This window comes from Desmodus rotundus, chromosome 8 (genome assembly GCF_022682495.2).
Source record: "Desmodus rotundus isolate HL8 chromosome 8, HLdesRot8A.1, whole genome shotgun sequence".
NCBI lineage: Eukaryota > Metazoa > Chordata > Mammalia > Chiroptera > Phyllostomidae > Desmodus > Desmodus rotundus.
In genome coordinates this window covers 33266767-33287188 of record NC_071394.1, presented here as the reverse complement: position 1 = coordinate 33287188, position 20422 = coordinate 33266767, and the positions used below count along the sequence as shown (strand labels likewise).

At 38.6% G+C, this 20422-nt stretch overlaps 1 protein-coding gene across 3 annotated transcripts in view; it reads right to left on the bottom strand.

Moving 5' to 3' along the window:
- Positions 1–20422, bottom strand: part of RUNX1T1 (RUNX1 partner transcriptional co-repressor 1) — a 145392-nt gene that overhangs the window by 95159 nt on the left and 29811 nt on the right. The window contains exon 1 of one of the 3 annotated variants that reach the window (XM_045181660.3): positions 9367–9491. The exons of the other annotated variants lie outside the window; for them this stretch is intronic. Within the exon in view, the coding sequence (XP_045037595.1) occupies positions 9367–9373 (7 nt within the window). The 5' untranslated portion in view covers positions 9374–9491. Of the gene's footprint in view, positions 1–9366; positions 9492–20422 lie in introns of those variants that run through there. 3 annotated transcript variants of the gene reach the window in all.

Genomic DNA, 20422 nt, shown 5'->3' with positions numbered 1-20422 from the left:
TCCAGTAAGTTCCCAGGTGATGCTGATGCTGCTTGCTGGTCCATGGACCCCACTCTGAGAATCCCTTACTGACAGCATTCTGTACCATGTTTCCAAAGTGCCCCACTGACCCTTGGGAAGTCTGTAGTCTGTGCAGGACATCAGTACTATCCTTGTAAAAACAGAGCCACTCCCACCTGATACACTGACCATCTGTACATTTCTAAAAGGCACATATTAAGAAAAATACTTATACGATTTTGTCAAATAAGCAAGATTGTTCATTTTATATGGATATATATTTTTATTTTTCAATTACAGTTCATATTCAATATTAGTCTGTTAGTTTCAAAGTATCCTATGTAACGATACTCTCTAAAACTCAAAAGTCCTACCCTATCACTTTCAAAAGATTCCATTTAAGTATTGAAAGAAATATGAGGGCAAAATATTGAAAGAAAGCTGCATGAATATAACATATTAAATGTTTTTCAATAAAATATATATCATGCACTCAATGAATTATCTTAGCAACCACTCTGGAGTCTCGAGGATAAATTTTATCATCCTACCAGATTGCTAGTCATCTAAGATTACTGGTGGATGAATTCACTGTGCCACTGAAAAGATAAAAATATTTCGTTGATATTTGTCTTTTGCTAGAAACTTACTCAACATGTCTGCTGGACAACTGAAGCCTCACACCCATCCTCCTAAACTACACGCAATTGCCCAGGTAAAGAAGGTGCTAATCCCCCAAAATATTTATCACGTACAACTGTCAAAAGCCCTTGACCTTGTTTCTGATTTTAGTAATTATGCCAGGAAGAGTTTTTGAAAGTGTTATATGTTGTATTATACTTTTAATAAATATGATCAGGATAATTATCAAATTTATAATGCATACAATTTTAACTACTATGCAGCAAGCACCAATAAAGTTGTATAGCCAAAACATAAATTTATTATTTTTCCTTAATCTAAAAGAAAATGCCTGATGCTTAACTATTATTTACCAAAAATTTTATAAGATTAATTTCTTAACTTGTCCCCTTATAATTAACATGCTTTGTGCATTATTTCTTTCCTTTGAAATCTCTGTGGATCCTTGCCCACCTCTCATCCACTCACTTACTCACTAAGCAAACATTTGCTGATCGCCTACTACATTCCAAGCTCACAGGTAGCCCAGAATGAAATTATTAGAAGTAGGAAATCAAGATCTTAACGTAAATTGTAGCTTTATCAAGAAGAATGGCTGATGCTTCAAATATCTATTTTAAACAACAAAGAAGAGTCTGTATCTCAGGATCCATAAAAGCTTAGACAGAAGGCAGCTCTCTAGCAGCATCCCCTACACCAAGAGACGCGAAAATCAGCAAGGGGAAAAAAGCCTCTGGGTCACCTAAACTGATGTCACAAATTAAAAGTGCCACTTATTAATATCTGACAAAAGCCAAGATGGGCTTTTCAACCTTTCGCTTAAGCATGTGCTTTATTATTTCACTCGCCAATCTGGTTTCCAAGTTAGCAAATTACTAAATGGGTAAAATGAAGGGCACATTAACAGAAAAAGGATGGGCAGATAAGAGAAAGATAAAAAATTCTATCAAGTGTGACTAAAAACTCAGAAAACCCCATCCCATGTAGACAAAACTCACCAAAAACAAGATCTAGAGCCCTGGCCTAGAGCCCTGTTGTGTGGTTCAAACACTGTCCCCTATGTAAATCCAGAGAGCATCCCTGTCTGCCTTTAATAATTACCGCTTCCACGTAAACTCTGCTTTTTAGGAGCACACAGCAGGTTTGCAATCATTATTACCACCGTCATGTAAAGTAGAAGTCGGGTGGCAGAATAATTGTATCTAAGACAAAGAAAGGAAGGCTCAGGCAGACAGTAAAATGACTTGCTCCTGCTCAGACCACTAAGTGGAAGAACCTGGATTCACACCCAGAAACTGACATTCTCAATGCCCTGTACTTTTTGATAGACGGCCTCATAAAACGCAATATATTAAGTGTTTACAATGTTATTCCTAGTCAAAAAGCAAAAGATAAAACATGCTCAGCACAAACCAATCAAGAATATAGCTGAGACCATGGCCATCCAAAATGATTAATCAGTAAGTACAAAAATTTTAAACGAAGAAACAGAAGCAACTTTGTGGCTTAAAGAGATAATCTACTCTCTGGAATACACTACAAAATGGTTCAATTTTCCTAGAGGTTTTGGTAAAAGGTGTATTAATATCACGCTAATATGTTACACCAAATGCTTTACCCCAGAATATATAAGTAAAATGTAAATAAAGATGAAAAACAAATAGAAAATAGTTTGACAGGTAACTCTTCCTTTCAACAAAGTTCTTTAGAAAGTCTTCTAAAAATGTAAAATAGAAAAAGTTCTCAAAGCCTGATGACATCTACATTTACTACATTTAGGGCTGGGGGCGGGGGTGGAGCTGGGGACTATGCCGTGTCCTGAGAATGCCCTGGTAACTAAGAAGCTGGGCTTTGCTTCTGAATTCTGTCACTCTATATTTTATAAACCAGTGCGTAAGAATAAAGTCTACAAAAAATAAGTGCTTTCAAAGGATAAAAATGTTCATTTTTATTCCTTTAATATTTTCCTGTCTCTAGACTATACAAATACAACTAATGCTAGAGCAAAAAGGAAGAAGAAAATACATGTTAACAGGCCTTTCAGATGAAGTGTTCCCTCAGCGCCCAGTATACAAGTTCAGAGTTAACCATAACGAAGAGGAAACAATGTCCATCTCTGAGGGAAGGTGTGGGAAATTAGAAAGCCTCAATGGGTTCCTTTACCTGTCTCCAGGCTCATGCTCATACTACTCCATGTAATAACTACTGTTTATTTCTCTGCCTTTCTTCATTCCAGCCATATCCTTGTCAGGACACTTGTTAAGTATCTCAAATGCAAGACTATATGCATTGCTACCACAAGACCCTCAGAATTTATTATGTATTTACTTCCTGATAACCCAAGAACCATTAAAGCAAAGAAGTCCTGTGGAAGGCAATGAAGTTAAATCACACAAAGTTCAAATGTAAAGATACGGTCAGAAGCACACTAACTGTCCCTCTCCAAGTTCCAAATAGCTTAGCACCCCATTAAAATCATCCCAGATTATTAAGAATGCTGCTTTGTCAAACTCTTTAAGACTCTTGTTAAAGCCATAAACACGTGATAAAGACACCCTCTAATATCCCTTCTTTCTAAAGAGCATTGCTGCTTATCTAATTTCATAGCTCTTAAGGCCAAACCCTTTACAGCATCATGTTCTCATATGTACTCGCGAAATTACTGTCCTGCATGAGCACCGAGCAACTGTGTGATGTTAACAAACCACACAGAATTAAATGAATCCCTCTAATAAAGTGAGCTTTTTTACAGAGCACACTTACCACTGAGCCTTTAAAAGGGAAATGTGAAAAACAGAAGTGAAATCTTTTAAAGAAAACATCCCACAATTCTAAAAATCAATTGTGTTTTTTTGGACAGGGAGGGGCATGGTGAAAAAAGATACCTGCTTTCCTACAGCATATTCATCTTCTGGAAATACTATGTATGCACGCCTAGAACCTCCCGGGGCGAAACCAGGGCACCCAGCACTCTCTCAACCAAGAGATCTGAATTTCTTTTTAACCACACATGTTTAACAATTTTGTCTGCCAATGTGTTGAATATATCATTTGCTTTCCAATTTTCTACTAATCCAAAACATAGAAAATCATCCATCTGAGCTTCTCATCAACAAAAGATAGCCAGGATCACCGCCTTCCAAGGCCTAAAAAGGTGATGTTTTAGTTAACCTGCACAGCTTTGTCAGGAGGAAATTTATGATTTCCACTAGGCTTTTCAAAATAATGACATTAGCCCCTGTTGCCTATTACTCCCACTGCACTCTTTCAAGAGAAGCAGGTATGCCCAAAGAAATAATCACCCTCCTAAACTGTTTTATCCAAGATCATTCTCGATGACTAAGGCTAAAACTTTTACATTTTAATTTCTCAGCAAACAGAACTCTACTTTCTATGCTACTGTACTTCAAATTCAAATATTCCTTTTTAAATATTTCTATCTAGCTAGCTTCCATTGCAAAATATCTTCTCATCAAGCCACGACATACTCACACTCTCCTCAAAAAGGAAAGGAAAAAAAAAAAAGGGAATCCAAAATCAACAGACCAAGGAATCCCATCTCTGTCATTTTACTCTATCTCTGTCTTTGGGCAAAAATGCTTAACCTGTCTGATCTTCAGGTTTCAAACAGATCACGTGGTCACAGAAACCATTTGCAGAGCTGTAGTGACAATCAGAAAGTATTCAAGGTGCCTACCTAGGGCCTGGCATATATAGGCTTTCAATAAAAGGCTGCTCTTGCTACACTATCAGAGATTTATTCTCTTCAGAGATGACAGGTATATATTCCCTTTGAGATTAAGAGGATCTCCTGGTTCCTTTGATTGGAACTCTACGCACTGAAAAACATAATTAAGCTAGACATTCTCAGAAAGTACATTTACATTAATATTAATTAATGCGAACAGCTGTTGGAGAAAGCCAGCCAGATAAACCTGCTTCTTGGTCAGGTGTAAAACCCTATTGTACTCAAGTTATGAGTCATTTCAGTTAATGACTTGTTTCACCAAGGAACTATACTGTACACATTGCTTTCAAGAAATTCTATACTCACTGTCACACAAATTAAAATTTAATAAACAAAATGAATGTCCTGTCCTCAGTATAAAAACAACCACCTAAAAAAACCTTACATTAATGGAGATCCCATTTGGAGCAAGTAGGAGGCAGGCAAGGCTTTCCAATAGGCATTAGATTGGCTCATCGTCCTCTCTTCCCCCTGTGTCCTCGACTCCTTATCCAGTTAGGTACTACCTCACCCCGGGTTCCTGTACCTGTCTCCAGGCTCACGCTCGTATTACTCCAGGTGATAACTACTGTTCATTTCTCTGCCTGAAGCACCAGAACTCAAAACTCCTAGAGGGCCTGGAGGGACTGACGGAATCATAGTTCTCCTGCACCTGGCACATTGTCAGCAGCCTACAAACGCCTGCTCCGGTCCCTGAATTTCCTATTACAGTATCCTTTCAGTGGTCACCCCTACATTGTTTGACCTGCTTAACACCCTGGTAACTAACCACAGTGAGGCTTTCTAATTTCCCAACAATTATAAGATGATTTTTTAAATTCTCTTTTACTGTTATTCTATTATTACAGTGGTCCCAATTGGACGGCATACCTTTGCCACAGGCCAAGCAGTTACTGTTACAGATTCTCCTACATAGCCCTGCGGTCCTGGAGAAGGAGGTAAGATAGCATGGGGTAAAAGCAATCCAGGGCTGAATATGTAAGACAGCAAAGTAAGACTGGCACGACTATGATAATGGGACTTGATGTGCATATGAGATCTAGACGAGGCATGGTGTGCAGGGTGACTGAGAGCAACTTCTCCCTTCAACACACCATCTGAGCAAGCTGCTTAACCTTTAGGAGCTTCAGTTTCAACATCTGTAAGTTGGAGGCACTTGCAAGATAAACCTCCCAGCTCTAAAACGTATCTGTTCCTCTGATGATTCAGAAGGCCGTTCGGAATACTGTAGTTACAGCATCTTCTCTGCAGACATCAAATATCACTGGTGATGAGATGATTAACAATCCTCGCTACGCTACATAGTGCCCACTAAGTGAATGTTTACTCTAAAAAACATAAATAAACTAGCTGTCTTATGAAAACTTCCCAAATTATCACCCTCCCCAAAAGATTAAACACTTACATTTTTCAATAGATCATTAACTATACAGGAAGACGCCTTGTGCAATTTTCCAAGTATCCTTTAAAACATCAAACTGAAAGGTCAAGAACTCTGAAATATTAACAGGAAATAATTTTAAAAGAAAAAGGGAAAGGGCGCCAGAATTTGGAGAAAAGCTGGAAAATCTAAATTTCTGCTACAAAGAAGTAATATCCATATAAACTACATTTATAATTGGATATTTGCAGCTTATATAGTTTTCTTTTAATAGCTGGCAGGAGGCTTGTTTGAAGAATTAGCCTAACACAACGGCAAACCCACTTGCAGGGTAACACGGTGACAGTGAATGGACTATTGTGCTTTTTGTTCTTGTGTAAGAGCATTTAGATGCATCGACTTAAAAAAAACAACCAGGTGCATTATCCAAATGTTCAGTTACTAGGGACACTAACAGTTGTCTGTCCATGGCAATTTCATTGCTGTTTCTTACACAAATCATCGCTTGCAAGCACTGATGTTAAAAACAGAAAAACAGTCTAGTACACAGTGGCTATAAATGCCAAATCAATTTTCAGCAGATAATAAAGTCCATGTTTTACAATCAGCAATGCACTGTTTTACTACCCAAAAATGTAAGCTAATAATATATAACTCTACTAAATGGAAAATGCAGATATGCTGTTAAAAAACAGGCCGGCTGTGAGAGGATGGATCATTTCTGCAGGGACCTTCATAAAGCTATGTGTAAGTGTTTTGAAAATATCACATGATGTGGCCATGTGTTAAAAATTACAGCCAGTTAAGTTCTCTGCTAAGAAAAATATGTGGGCAATTTATGAAATGCACTCCAGAATGGAGATGTCTTAAGTAAAACCAGATTTTGAAAACAAACTTTTTTTTTTTTTTGAAACTTGAACTTAAAAAAAAAGTTCCATGCACATCTGGAGAGCAGGACCATTGAGAAAGGGTGGTCTGACCTAATATTAGCCATCTTCTGAAAGAACAGCACTATTTCTGGGCTACACGGACTGTGCTCACTTATTGTCCTTTTAAGGAAACAGTCGGAAAGCATTTTGTAGGTCAACATATGTTCTTTGATAATATTATATAAAGATTGATAAAAATATAAGTGTTTCAGAAAGCTTGGAGTCGTCTCCTCCTGAAACAATATGACGCCCCAGGTCTCCCAACCTTGCCACAGGAAAACATTTTCCTTTTCTTAAACACGGGGATCCAGCCGTCACAAAATGACAGGAGTGAAATGACAGTTCCTTACACTGAATGAAATCATAAAAATAGTTCAATTTATTTCTTTAAAGCATGCATGGCCTCCTCGGACTTTTCCGAGCTCATTTTGGTAACAGTGTGCTATCAACAGCTAAAGCGTGTGTGTTTTAACTGAAATAATTCTAGAAACCCCTACAGGAAAGACCTCTGTACCTACCCACCCCCACAGATTGGTATGTCTTTGAACAAATTCAGTCTGTGCATATCTGTTTCCAGGGAGCCCCGTTTTTCTGGAAAAGGTCCGAGACCTGAGAATAGTTCATTCAAGTTTGATACAACCAGGAACCAGTTCTGACACCTGACATTAATAATAATAATAATAATAATAATAATAATAATAGTGTTATATAAATATGTAGTCAAATTTTTTAAAACAGTGACAATAGCACATTACCTGAAACACATTCTTTTACTCTTATACACATAATGGCTTATATAAAAATATAAAATATGCCCCAGGTGGCTAAAATTGTCCATTAACATATGTATGGACTAAAATATGTTAAAAACATATTAAGAGGCAGTCCCTCCAATAGTAGAGTTTAAAAAGTGCAGATGGGTGTCAAAAATAGCCAAGTGTCAGATCTGCTCAAGTATCTCCATTCTGGCACATGCTCACAGTCACAGCTGTTAATATATTCTCTGCATCCAAGTAAACGGTTCTCTAACACAGCTGATGAGAGGGAGAGAGAGAGAGAGAGAGAGAGAAACACTGCCCACACCTCAGGCTACTGTTTCAGAACCAGTCAGATATTAACAGCTCAACAGTAAAACAAAACTTACCAATGATTCTAAAACTTTAGATATAGTTCAGTGCATTTTCAATAAAGATGCTTTAAAGATTACTTTAAAACCATGTAATTAGGGGTCCTAAGGGTCCTAACTATCCCTTTCTCCTATTATCACTGACAAATGTCTTTGGTTTATTGTGAGTTTTGTTTTAGCACGATTCTTCAAAATGCAAATAAATCAGATCATTGAACACATTTATGAAGAGCATAAAAACAATGAAGATTCAAATGATGACATAAAAATCTGATGAAACTGCTACAATATTCTGGTGAAATAAAAAACACATGCATTTTTTCACACCGATTCCACATCACACACCCAATGCACATTACATTTAGGTGCATGATGCATACAAATAAAGATGAGAGCTTCAGAAGTTAAAATGACCTTTTAAATACCTTGGTCATTGTATTTTTGTAAATTGATTACACCCACATTTCATCTACACACATTCCTCATCTACTGAACTAATGAAAAACTGCAGCTCTGTCACAAATGCATCCTTTCTGCACATAGATTACTAATGGTGAGAATTACAAGACACATACTAAAGGGGAAAACATTCTTCAAACAACTGGCAATACCTACACACAACTGTGGTTGCAGAAAACTGGCAGATAATGTTTCAAAACACCATCTGTGAGGTGTACAAACTCTGACCGAGCACAGCCTCTTCTGCCTCTCCTACCCAAATAATCTGCACGCTTCGGCCAGCTGCAGGATCTCTCTCTGCCCTGTCTTTTTTATCTGGAGATAAAAAAGTAGGCACAGGGTAACACAGACAGTTCTTGGGAGGAGCAGAAATGACCCCTTCCCCATCAGGCTTCTTCTCCCGGGCTGCTTTCTCCATAAGCAGAGCCTTCCCTGGCAACAATCACAGACAGGAACACTCCAGGCTCCAAAGATAATATTTTTCAGAGGAAACTGACATACACTAAATTTCCAGAACCACAACAGCTTCAGTAATTCGGCAGACTTTTTTATTTTTAATTAACAGATGGCAATTATTTGCCTATGACATCTAAGGATTTAGGGCAAGACTGGAAATATTTGTAGTTCCAAAGCTTTCTTTACTTTCTCTAAGATAAACAGCATTTTAAAGAGACCTTATCCCAGGGTTCCGCCATAATCTGAAAACTCTCTCCACAGATGAAATTTCCAGGACGCAAGGTACAGATGACAGTCACAAAATCCAGAACAGAAACAATACTTCTAACTTGAGCTCAATTCACTCAAGTAAATCGCCCTGGCAAACATACGTGGCTTGTTTCCCCTCTGCTTTTAAAACACACTTCCGAATTTTAAAAGGAAGGACTCCACACCCTACACCCCCACATCATGATTTTGATGGCCCTGTTTATGCCACCCTCGACAGATCACCTCTGTCATCCCCAGCCCCTGCCCACACACAGTTCAGCATGCCATGGGGAAGAAGGTGTTTTCCATGCCTAAGGAAAAGTACGCTTTCTTCATGGTAAAATCAGAGAGAGAAAGTAGAGCAGGGCGAACTCACCAGGCATCCTTGAATGCAGCGTCCACACAGAAAGTGACTGTCTCCTAAAAGCAGGCGCAAGCAGAGCTCATGCCTCCTGTTCTGGAATGAGTGCAGGCAGAGAGAGGAGGGCCATCAGAAGGGGCGGCATAGCCCGAGGCAGGGTGCTGGGCGCGTGCGCCTGCCAGGCAGAGACAGATGGAGAGCTGACACTCCGGGTTGCACTTGAAGCAGAAATGTGGATGATGACAGGAGCACATGTGGCCTTGAACCCAGCCCTGTCTCTTCAGGCAGAACAATGACAGGGATGTGTGTGCAAAGTATCGCAACGGTGGCCTCCCCTTACCCACTCTCTCTCTCAGAAGTTCCAGAGCACCAAAGAACAGAAAGTAAAAAGCAGAATGATAAGCTAAATGCTGAATAATTCATTCACCAACCCCCCATCCAGTTACAAGTTAACCCTTATTTTGCCAAAAGAATGAAAAGTGGACCTGGCCCCCTCCCAGTGCTCACAATAAAAGGTTTCCCTTCATATTCTCATAATGGTGAATGGTATTACAAAAAAAAAATTATAGGCACAAACCTCAAAGCTTGTTTATTGAACTGAAAATCCAAAACAGTATAAAAACATCTTTATAAGACTTTGTATATAGTGCCAGTTTATCACACCGAACGAAGTATCGGAATCATTCCTTTTGTCAGCTTCTCAGTGGTATGTGTAAAATAGAACACTATAAAAGCAGAAGCAGGCCACTTTTATTTTACTAGTGTGCTTTTAACCCCCTGTGATCCCTGCGCTGATACGCTCCAAACATTTCCAGCTTACTCTCCTCTATCTTGCATAGAGATCCATGGGAAATGAAAACAAAATCTTCACTATAAAAAGCCTTTTCAAAAGCTGAACAATCATGTCCTCCTGATTTTTGATTTTTTGCACACCCTTAAATGTTTATCCTTCCCATGAATAACACATACCCAGCCCGGTTCAATGGACTCTTCCCTATTAAGCTTTAATGGACACCATGATATATAAAACTACAAGCCTTTGTTACAGTGCTTTATCTAAAGCTAGCTATTTTCCTCTCAGCAGTCCCTCTTCAGTCCTTTGTAAAACATCCTTGCCTCACAGGAGAAACACACGCCTGTCTGCCTTGCGTGCCTTTTCTAAACACACAAAAATGCCAGGCAGAAGGAAAATACTGTTTCCCTCTAAAACTCTTCCTCACTTCAACACTTGCAAATCTTCCCTAGGTCTGTATGTATTGGTTTTAACAACAGGGCAGGCACATGATGAGACAGATGCCTCAGGCTTTACCTTTCCAATGTGTGTTCAATCCACTATAAACACAAAAACAATTCTGCTCAGGAGCCCCTGACAACCCTGCAAGTTCAAGGAGTATGACAGACGGGATCATCCCCTTTAACTCTTGCTATCCCTTCACAGTCTCCCTCTGCTTATTCTACACGTTCTGTATGCTCTTAGCCTTTGTCAGGTAAGATTTTCCCCCTGCTTTCCACCTCAGAGAAATCATAAAAGCCCATCAAAAAACATAGGCAGTGACTGTGACTTCTACCTACTCACCCTTCCTACACTTCTTCACAAAAGTGCACGCAACCTGTTTCAAAGCACACCCCCCCACACAAACACCCCCTGCACAACCTAAAAATAAATCATCTCTAGTAAACAGCGTCAATCAGTAGGAACTTCCACAGCCCCCAAATACTGCACCCGAGAAGTACTGCTTCATCTAGTGCACCCCTCAAAAATCCATCACTGTCGGAGACAACTTATAAAAAGACTGTAATTCATAATGATTACTCTGTTCTGTCACTAACAGTATACTGCACCCTATTTATGAGGCTAATCTTTTTGTTCATCTTAGTTAGATGTCACTTGTAATGAGGTTCTGTGTAATGGATTTCAGTACAGTTAAGCACCAAGCTCAAACACTCTTATGACAGAAAGCTTTATAGTAGGTATGAGAGTGATAATCAATTAAGTCCCGCAATAAGGGCCTTTATGGAATCCAGCATCCAAAATCTGTGTGTTTTCATTTTAAAGAGAGTATTTTTTTAAAGCCACTCAATGATTTTTTTTACTATTTTATCTATGTTAGAAAGAAAACATTTTCACAGCGGGAAACCCAACCTTTCATCGATATGCACGGTGAATCACTTCTGAAATAGAAAATCATAGGACAAAAACGCATTCCACTTTAAGAAAACTGGATGATATCCGGTTTTAAAACTAGGTCTTAATATCGGTACACTGCAAGTCGCTAAGCCATCGCTCAGAAAATTGAACTTCCATATGCTGTGTGATTATGTATCTTTTCTATGTGTAAAAAAGCTTTTTAAGCTGTTATCTGACTACAGTAATTGCCACTTTAAATTGATCCACGTCAACAAAACCCGGATCCCTGGAGATTCTCACCTAGAAGTCTGATTGCAGAAAGGGCCTGAGTGTGTGTGCATCTGAGACTAGTTCAGCATCTTCCCAGGGAACCAGTTTCTGCCTCGTGTTCTTCAATCTGTGGGGCCAAGCAAAGCAGCAACCCTATCTGGCTGTGCTCCCTGAACATGGAAACCTGGACACACAGTTCTATACAGTTACTTAGACAAAAATAACTTTCCCTTGAATAAAAAGAAAAGAAAAAAAAAGAAAGTATAGGAGCCAAGATCTCTAACATCCAAACTGTATAATAAAAATAGACGATCAATAATATGATGAATGAATTTATGTAGTGAATGGGGAAAAAACACATAGTGCAAAAGTTTTCTCCAGTACAAAGCACTGTCCTGCATCACCATTAGAAAGCATATTTTAAAAAAATAAGTATATTCAAAACAATTGCAAAGAATACATTGCTGACCAATTATGTACGTCCTCAGGAGAACCATGTCACAGTTAAGGAATGTCTTTTAATTAAGAACAGAGCATTTTTAAGGTGATCTGTTAAAGAAAGTCATCTAAATAACCACTTTCCAAACTGGTAAATTTAGTCAACTGAAGGCCAAGCTTCCGGAAAAAATACATAAACTCGTTTTGACAATAATTTTACATCATTCTGTAGAAAGGCATTATGGTATTGTATTACTCCGAGGTATTTTTCACTTGTTCCCAAAACGAACAAACCCTATCATACAGATTTTGCCTGTGTTCAAAACCTGACTTAACCAATAGGGGCTAGCAGTCTATTAACATCATCCGCAATTAACGAAAGCTCTCTACACCAGGGAAAGGAGAATTTGAGTAAAGCTTTTCTACAGGTCTTCTCAACTTTCCTGCTTCTAGCAGGCTGTGACTTCACACAGTGGGTATTAAGTGAGTTAATTCAAAGAAGCTGAAACCTCATTGATCCTAATTGAAAGCAATACACCCAACCAAATACTTTCCTACCCCATCTGCTCTGGCCTGCCACCAGCTATTCAATACAAGAGAATTAATAGTTTCAGATATTCTAACTGACCCAATAAAGACACTCATTTAAGCAGGGCTGCATTAACAAAATGAAAAAACAAGGGCAAAATAGGTTCAAGTGGAGCATTTTACTCCTAGTTGCCTTTAACAGAGCTGAATAAGGCTTATTCTGACTTTTTATGTGCAAGACTTGATAAACTGAATGAGAAGGCACTCCATGATCAGCCAACGAGCATTGATGAATGGTCATTAGGACCCCCCTGCTCTTAGAGGAGGCTCTTCCACAAAGTGGCACACCAGCTTGAAAGGGCGGACTCCCTAATGTCCAGATTTCTCTACTTGCTTGTTCCACTTTCAATTTCAGACCACTGGCCACCAAATGAGGTTGACATATTGGAAAATAATGTTTTATGGGCGAGTGGTAAAAAATAAAATGGAGGCATTAGCTCTGCTTTCAAATTCAAATCTGCTAGTTTTGTCAGACCCCAAAGGTTTTGATTTTCCACCCAGCTGGAAGCTATTAGTGTTTTCTAAAGGCATCCCACTGGCAGGGCAAACCTACCTAACTCGTGAGCTGTTGGGCTAAGGGAGATGGACCTCTCCTTTAGATGATTTCCTAGCTTCTCATCACTGTGACAGTCAATTAAATGGATACAATGCCTAATAAAAATGTACATGAATTTGTTCCTGCCCCTGAAAGACATCTGAAACTGTATTAAAGGCCATAATAGATTGTCTCCTGGCAAAGATAAATCCAACTATATTGTGCCACAAGAAAAACAAATGGATACAGTTGTAGTTAGGCTGCAACCTAAGACACAGCTAACCGCAAAGAAATCAGACGCAGAGAAGAAAATAAAGTTAAAAAGTTCATTGAAATATTTCATACAGGTATGAACATCATCTGTCAGTTAAACTCCTTTCTATAAATGTCTGTTGTAAACAACTAGACACATTCACACCGTTTCCCTCAAATACCTCCTTTGGGGGAAATGATTGGCAAGCATTTGTGCCTCCTCAACTTTAAAGCAGCCCACAGAAGAGCTCACAGGAACGCTGCTTAAATGACAAGTCAAGAACAGAGACATGATTGCCATTTTAAAAATTCGAAGGATGTATAAACATCACGGGGTCAAAGAGTTATTCAGGGCTGTCCAAGAGGGCCTAAGCGCTGGCAGGAAGATGGAATTCAGTAAGAGGAAACATGCCGGAGAGAGGACGCTTGTCTGGACAGGCGATTAAACCAGACAGCACAGGAGAAGAGCTTCCCTGCTTGGATCATCTGCAACCTGATGACAAAGCGCCGCACAGCCCAGTGTGCCATGGAGAGCGTGCAGGTCCAGTGTGCCAAGAAATCCTGATCTACTGGGGCAAGGTGGCAGGTCCAGAGCCAGAAGTCACAACCCCTTCCCTTCTCCTATGACATGCCAAACTCAATGACTTAGGTCACTTTGATTTTTGTGTCTTCATCAGTTTAAAATGTGTTAATAACGTGCTCTGAACTCTAATTTGAAGGTTCTGATCACAACATATTTTTAAATAATATTTTTTTTCCTAAACTGAAAACACAGTATCTCTATATTTTTTCCATTTTCATTGTGTACAGAATAAAATGCTGTATCAATAATTTTTCAAGCAATATACTTGATTCTTAAGTTGGATTCAAGTATACTTTTATCTACTCAATAATATAGAGAAAATTATTTCCTCTACTTTGAATGAAAAGATGTTTACTAGTATATTTAAGTGTATAGTGTGTGCACTTGTGCATTTGTGCAAAATAAAGTGTTTGATAAAATATCTTATGCTAGAAATAACAAAATCTATATTTGTTATTATGAATTGTTCCCAACTGTCCTAATGCCTTTAAAATACCCCAATGTACTGCAGCTATTTTCCACCAACTTTTCATTTTCAATACCTAATATTCAATGAAATTCTGAAATGTTATAATAAATTTAAAACTTGCATTGTCTGAATGTTTTTTTATTTAAATGCAGACTTCAAACTTACTAATATTTATTATAGATTATTTCATAGGCACCAATAAGGGGTTAAATTTTTTAACTATTTTGAATTATAACATTTCCTTAGTAATCTACAAGGCTGAACACTAGCTATATCAACTCCATCACTTCAAATAAAAGAATTTTTCCATAAAAACAAACTTAAGTGTATACTTGCATGTAAATCTGCAAATAAGTTGTCATTTATTAGTTTCCTCACATTTTTTATAACCATAAAAATCACTCAGATAATAGAGAAGACACCTTAACTACCCATCCCTTACCCATTTGACAAGGGCTGTAACACTAAATGGAAAACCTTTGTGTCTGTGTCACCACCCCCCCATCCTGACTAATGGCCAGTCAGTTTGGCTAAAAAGCAAGGGTGCCGGCGTATGCTCCAATGAACTTTCCCTCCTCCCAGCTCCAGAGACAAAACCTGCATCTCTGCTCTGTGCAGGCAGCCATCTGGACAGCTTCCCTGGAAGCCCAGCCCACACCACACTGCAGGCAGGATGGGAGGGGCTCAAGAGCTCTGTGGGGCTATTCATGACATACCAATTTCACATTTTCTGCTTGTAGGCTTGCAACAATAAACGCTAATGAGGACTATGAATGACAATTTTAAAGACAATAAAAAGGTCTCCAAATCCCTTGCATATGAAGACACTGTTTTCAAAACTTCACCTTCTGTTACAGAGCTGTTACAGTCTAAAGGAGGAAAAAAAATAACCTATGGAAGACAATAAGATGATCAAAGTACAACTGGATCCTTAAGATTTCCAAAGAATGCAGTCTGTGTAAACCCAGGGACCACAGATCTCATCATCCCTGCGAACAGCCCTGTGAGTGCGTGAGGTACCTTTAATCTCTGTCTACACAGAGACACAGCTGAATAAAACCACTTCCTGCTAAACATTTTTTTTATGGAGCCTGGGAATTATAAGAGCAACTGCCCCAAAATAATTAAAATAACAACCATCACACTGTGGCATAGTATTTAACATTCCACATATCTTTAAATAAATGTATATGCACAATGGTCCTCTTCTAGTAACATCTGTTATTAAAAATAAAGCAACAGTCCTGGGCAATGTAATTATAAATGGCATTTATTTCCTTTTTTTGATTTTTGTCTATTTTCCAAATCTTTTATTTTTCTCTATTTTCCAAATGAGTATGTGTTACATTTTGAACCAGAAAAACAAATATATACTAATTTCAATGCATTGAAAAAACTAAACAAAGACATATAAATGTTTTGACCTTGATAGTAATTAAACTATTTTATCCAGCAACAAAAATAAAACAAAAGATATATCTTCCTATAAATTGTGTAAAGGGTATTCTTTTCATTAACATGAATTAAAACACTTTCAACAAAATCCACCAGGTGGAGCAAATACACAGCAATAAAATAAAATCTCAGAATTTTTCATCATATTCTTTTTCCACAGGACTTTTATCTCTAACAAACTCTCCACTTCTATCTCTCCACATTGCAAATTAGGAATATCTATGCACACATACTAATTTGCCAAGTTTATAAACAAATTCAAACTTACTCAAAATGATTTTTAGCTACCATGGACTGATTCCATTACAAATTTTCATTCCAAAATGAATGAAAATGCACACATACTAATTTGCCACGCTTATAAACAAATTCAAATTTACTCAAAAATGACTTCTAGCTACCACAAATTGATTCCATTACAAATTTGCATTCCAAAATGAATGATTTATTTGTTCCAATAATACTTGGTATAATACATTTGATTTTATAACAGTGCAAATTTTTAAATTAACGTTTCACTCTAACCCTACTGAGTTGCACCACGCATGCCCCATCCTCCCTACCCAACAAGACCAGGCACAAGAGAATGTAATGCTGTATATTCTGAAATGTCCCGAACAGTCGTTAAAATCGATAAATCTCAACTCAGTTCCCTTACTCTGTATGAAAACCAATTCTCACTCTGACTCACTAAAACTATTCTTAATTGTAAGATACCAAACTCTTTAAGTTTTTGGAATGCTGTGACTTTTTTATCTGACAAAACTGTCCTGTTTTCATTCCTGCTGGTAAATCGCCACAAGTCCACAGTTCGTAAAGCAACTTTTTCCCTTCTCTTTTCTAGAGTAATTCACCTCCCTCTCTTCCCCCATACATCTGATTTTTCCTTGCCATTTCACTCCATGCTTAGCACACTCAGCACAGGGCACCAACCCCACATTCTTGTTCATATTTTCTTCTGTAATTCCCAATGCCACCTGCAAGCCATAACTCTCCATTCACTTTTCAAGTCCTCCAAGTTTTTCTCACATTATACACTCTCTGCTGCCAAGTCTTAATGCTACAAATGACGCTAATGTTACTTGCATTTAAGAAAGCTCCAGGTAGCGGGAACTAGAAAAACACTGGAGCTTAAAAATGGGGAAACCCAGAGTCTGTCAGTGGAAGACACCAATGAAGGAAGGACACTGACATATATTTATGTTTCCTTTTTTCATATTTACACTGATGTTGAAAAGCAAAATATAATGAAAGAAATGAAACAGGCTGACACGTCAATAAACATGCACACGCCTGAGGATACACTTAACACTATGCAGAGCTACTTATGCGGGTGCAGAACAGATCCTGGCGATGCCAGCTTCCTCACAAGGCGCACCAGGCTAATCCAATTATTTAAATGTTGATATACTTTCTACTGGAGTGGTATGCAAATACAGAAAATATTGACATTACCTTCATAAATATAATACGGAAAGGTTTTAGAATAATTCCTACCACACTCTTACCTGCAAAGTCCAGTTCCTTTATTCTATGCAAAACATGGAGTCAGTCCCCTGGAGCTGTGCCCATCACACACAAAAGTACACGCTGCTCTCTTTGCACGCCCATAACCCCTAGCACCATCAATGGGATGCAGATACATGCATCTAAAGGATAAATGCCCTTAAGTTGCATGACGGAATCCTAATGAAGTCAGCAGAAACACCAAATCCCTGCACCACGCTTCCCCCTCCCTCTGCAGGAGAGCCCCCTCCACCACACCTTACCACCAGTGCTCCCTCCCCCACAGCTCAGACTTTTAATCAGCCCACCCTGTGGACACAGAACCTGATGGATTTCCTCTTGGTAAGACAGCAGCTTGGTTATACTCTTGGAATCTCCCAAACAGCTCTGTCTCCAAGCGTCCCTCAGAATATTTATCCTATACCACTTTCAAACTGGCCACACATTGCTTTCCGAACATTATTTCTCATCAACCCCCAGCTTCCCTCAGCAAATGTCCAAGTGCATATTCAAATTCTGAGGAAAGCAGAAAACCCAACCTTAAAAGTTCTATCACCTTTGTTTAAAGATGAACTATTCTATTTTTATGAACATATTCATTTTCCAAAACGGCCTCATAGAAACAACCTCAAAATTACTGGTTCCATCCTGAACTTCTAGAACTACTGGTGACTCTGACCCAAAAGAGCAGCACAGGTAGGACATTATACAACAAGAATGAGGAAAATAAGATCCCGTTAACCAAGGCCATCACTCCACTGGTACATGTCTGTTGCTGTTGATAAAGATATTGTTTCATAGCAAGGCCAGAGTGTAGAATGAAAGAGCCAAATTTTTAGATCCATTTGTTTTTAAAAAAAAAAAATCAAGAGTATCTATTAGTGTAGCCCTGCAGGAGAGAGAGCACAGGGCATAGCACTGGCAGAAACCCCAAATTCCTGACCAAACCCTCCTCCACACAAGGCCTGCAGAGAGAAAGGAACCCAGGCAGGAGGCAGCCTGACGCTGGTGCACAGGCAGGGCTGGCCTCGCAGGATGTCAGAGCACCAGGTGGCTGCAAGGGACACTGGGTTTTCACACACTTGCAGGCTGACTGTTTCGCTCTTCAGGTAATTAAACAAGGAAGCAGAGCTGCTGGGTAGGAGCCTGACCCCCAACGCAGCGGCTCCACGGTTCTGCATATCAACTTCCACAAGAACTGCCTGGAGCATCAACAGAGTGTTCTCACTCTCTCTCATTTCCTTCCCCACCTCTTTCTAAATCTGACCCAGAAACAAATCCTCCCAACGAAAACACCCACGGAAAGTCTGAACCTCTTTGTAATAAAACCCCGAATACTGTTCCCTGTCATTACCTTCCAAATTTTATAAAGCAAAAAAATTACCCTAATGGCAGGAACTTCATAAAAATTCACATATAACAAATCTATGTAAAGCATTGGTATCTTCATCAAGATGGATTATTCAAAGAAAATAATACCAAAATAATCATTGTTTTCTTTAGCGTGTGCTTGATTGAAGTGTGGATTCTTTAAAATCGAAAGGGCTCCCTCCAAAATAATTGTTGTTGATAGTCCAGTTCACAAATAAAACACATGGTGAATCATGTCATTAATATTGTTATTTTCATCTTTGATAACGGGCACTATGGTAAGCAAATGCCCTATGATGTTTCCTTAAAAGTCTTATTTAAACAAAATTCTGGAAATATTTCCTAGTGTACAAAAAAAGTCATCATTAAAAGTCAGAAATATAAAAAAATCCCTTCCATCATTAAGAAAGTGGTACATTTATTTATTTATGTTTATTTACATCTGTATACAAATGTACCACTTTCTTAATCTTTGAAGGGATATTTTATATATTAATATATATCTCACATGTGAAATAATTTATATGCACACACAAAAATAAATATTAAGTAGTGATTAGAATCACATAAATAATATATGCTTCCTTCATCTCAAAATCCATGGAGTAAAATATTGGCTGAAAGAGATATAGACCAAAAGAGAGAGGAACACAAAAGCATGCCTGCTTGTCTGTGTTCAACACAAAGAACATTAAATGAAAACAACTGGCACGCTGCCAAATTCCTATAGAGGCAAAGAGATTCAAATAAATTGATTTCACGCATCACATTGACCTGGGATCAGTGTGCAGTGCTACAATAAGCTCAAAGCTCCATGTGGGGTAGAGCCCATTAATGCTATCAGACCCCTCAAACACAAACAAGAAACACTAAAAATAAATGCAAATTGCTCTAAAAAAACACCAATATTTCTCAAGAAAATAACTTTCCTCTTTTCCTAATCAAGATGCCAATATCTGAAGGTGCACAACATCATCTAAATTACTTTTTAAAAATCACCCTTTTTAAAAATACAAATGTGGCTTTTGAAACACACACATTTCTATAAACCTGTGAAACACAACTATCCCATCCTGTGATAAGAACATAAATACTACTACTTGGCAACAAGTTTCCTCTGTCAAAATTGCCTCCCATGCTATTCCCCTTGCATCTTTTAGACAGCCAATGGATCCTTTTTTTAGTATGCCAAACATTGGGCTCTTCACAGTATTTTCCTGAATGGTCTATTGAATGAAGCTCCTCTGGCTGGACACACCCTCGCTGCCCCAACCCCCCCACTCCCCACAACGGCAGGCACTACAGGAGAACAGCTTCAAACCTCCTTCTGGAGCACCAAGTGCTGTGCATATTTGGGGTATGATTTAAAACGCCGGTGGGAAACATATTAGGGTTTTGCCTTTATCAGCTTCCACCTACGCTAGTGGCTGTCCCTCAGGATCATTTCCCCTCTGGCCTCCCAACAGAAGCAGGTCT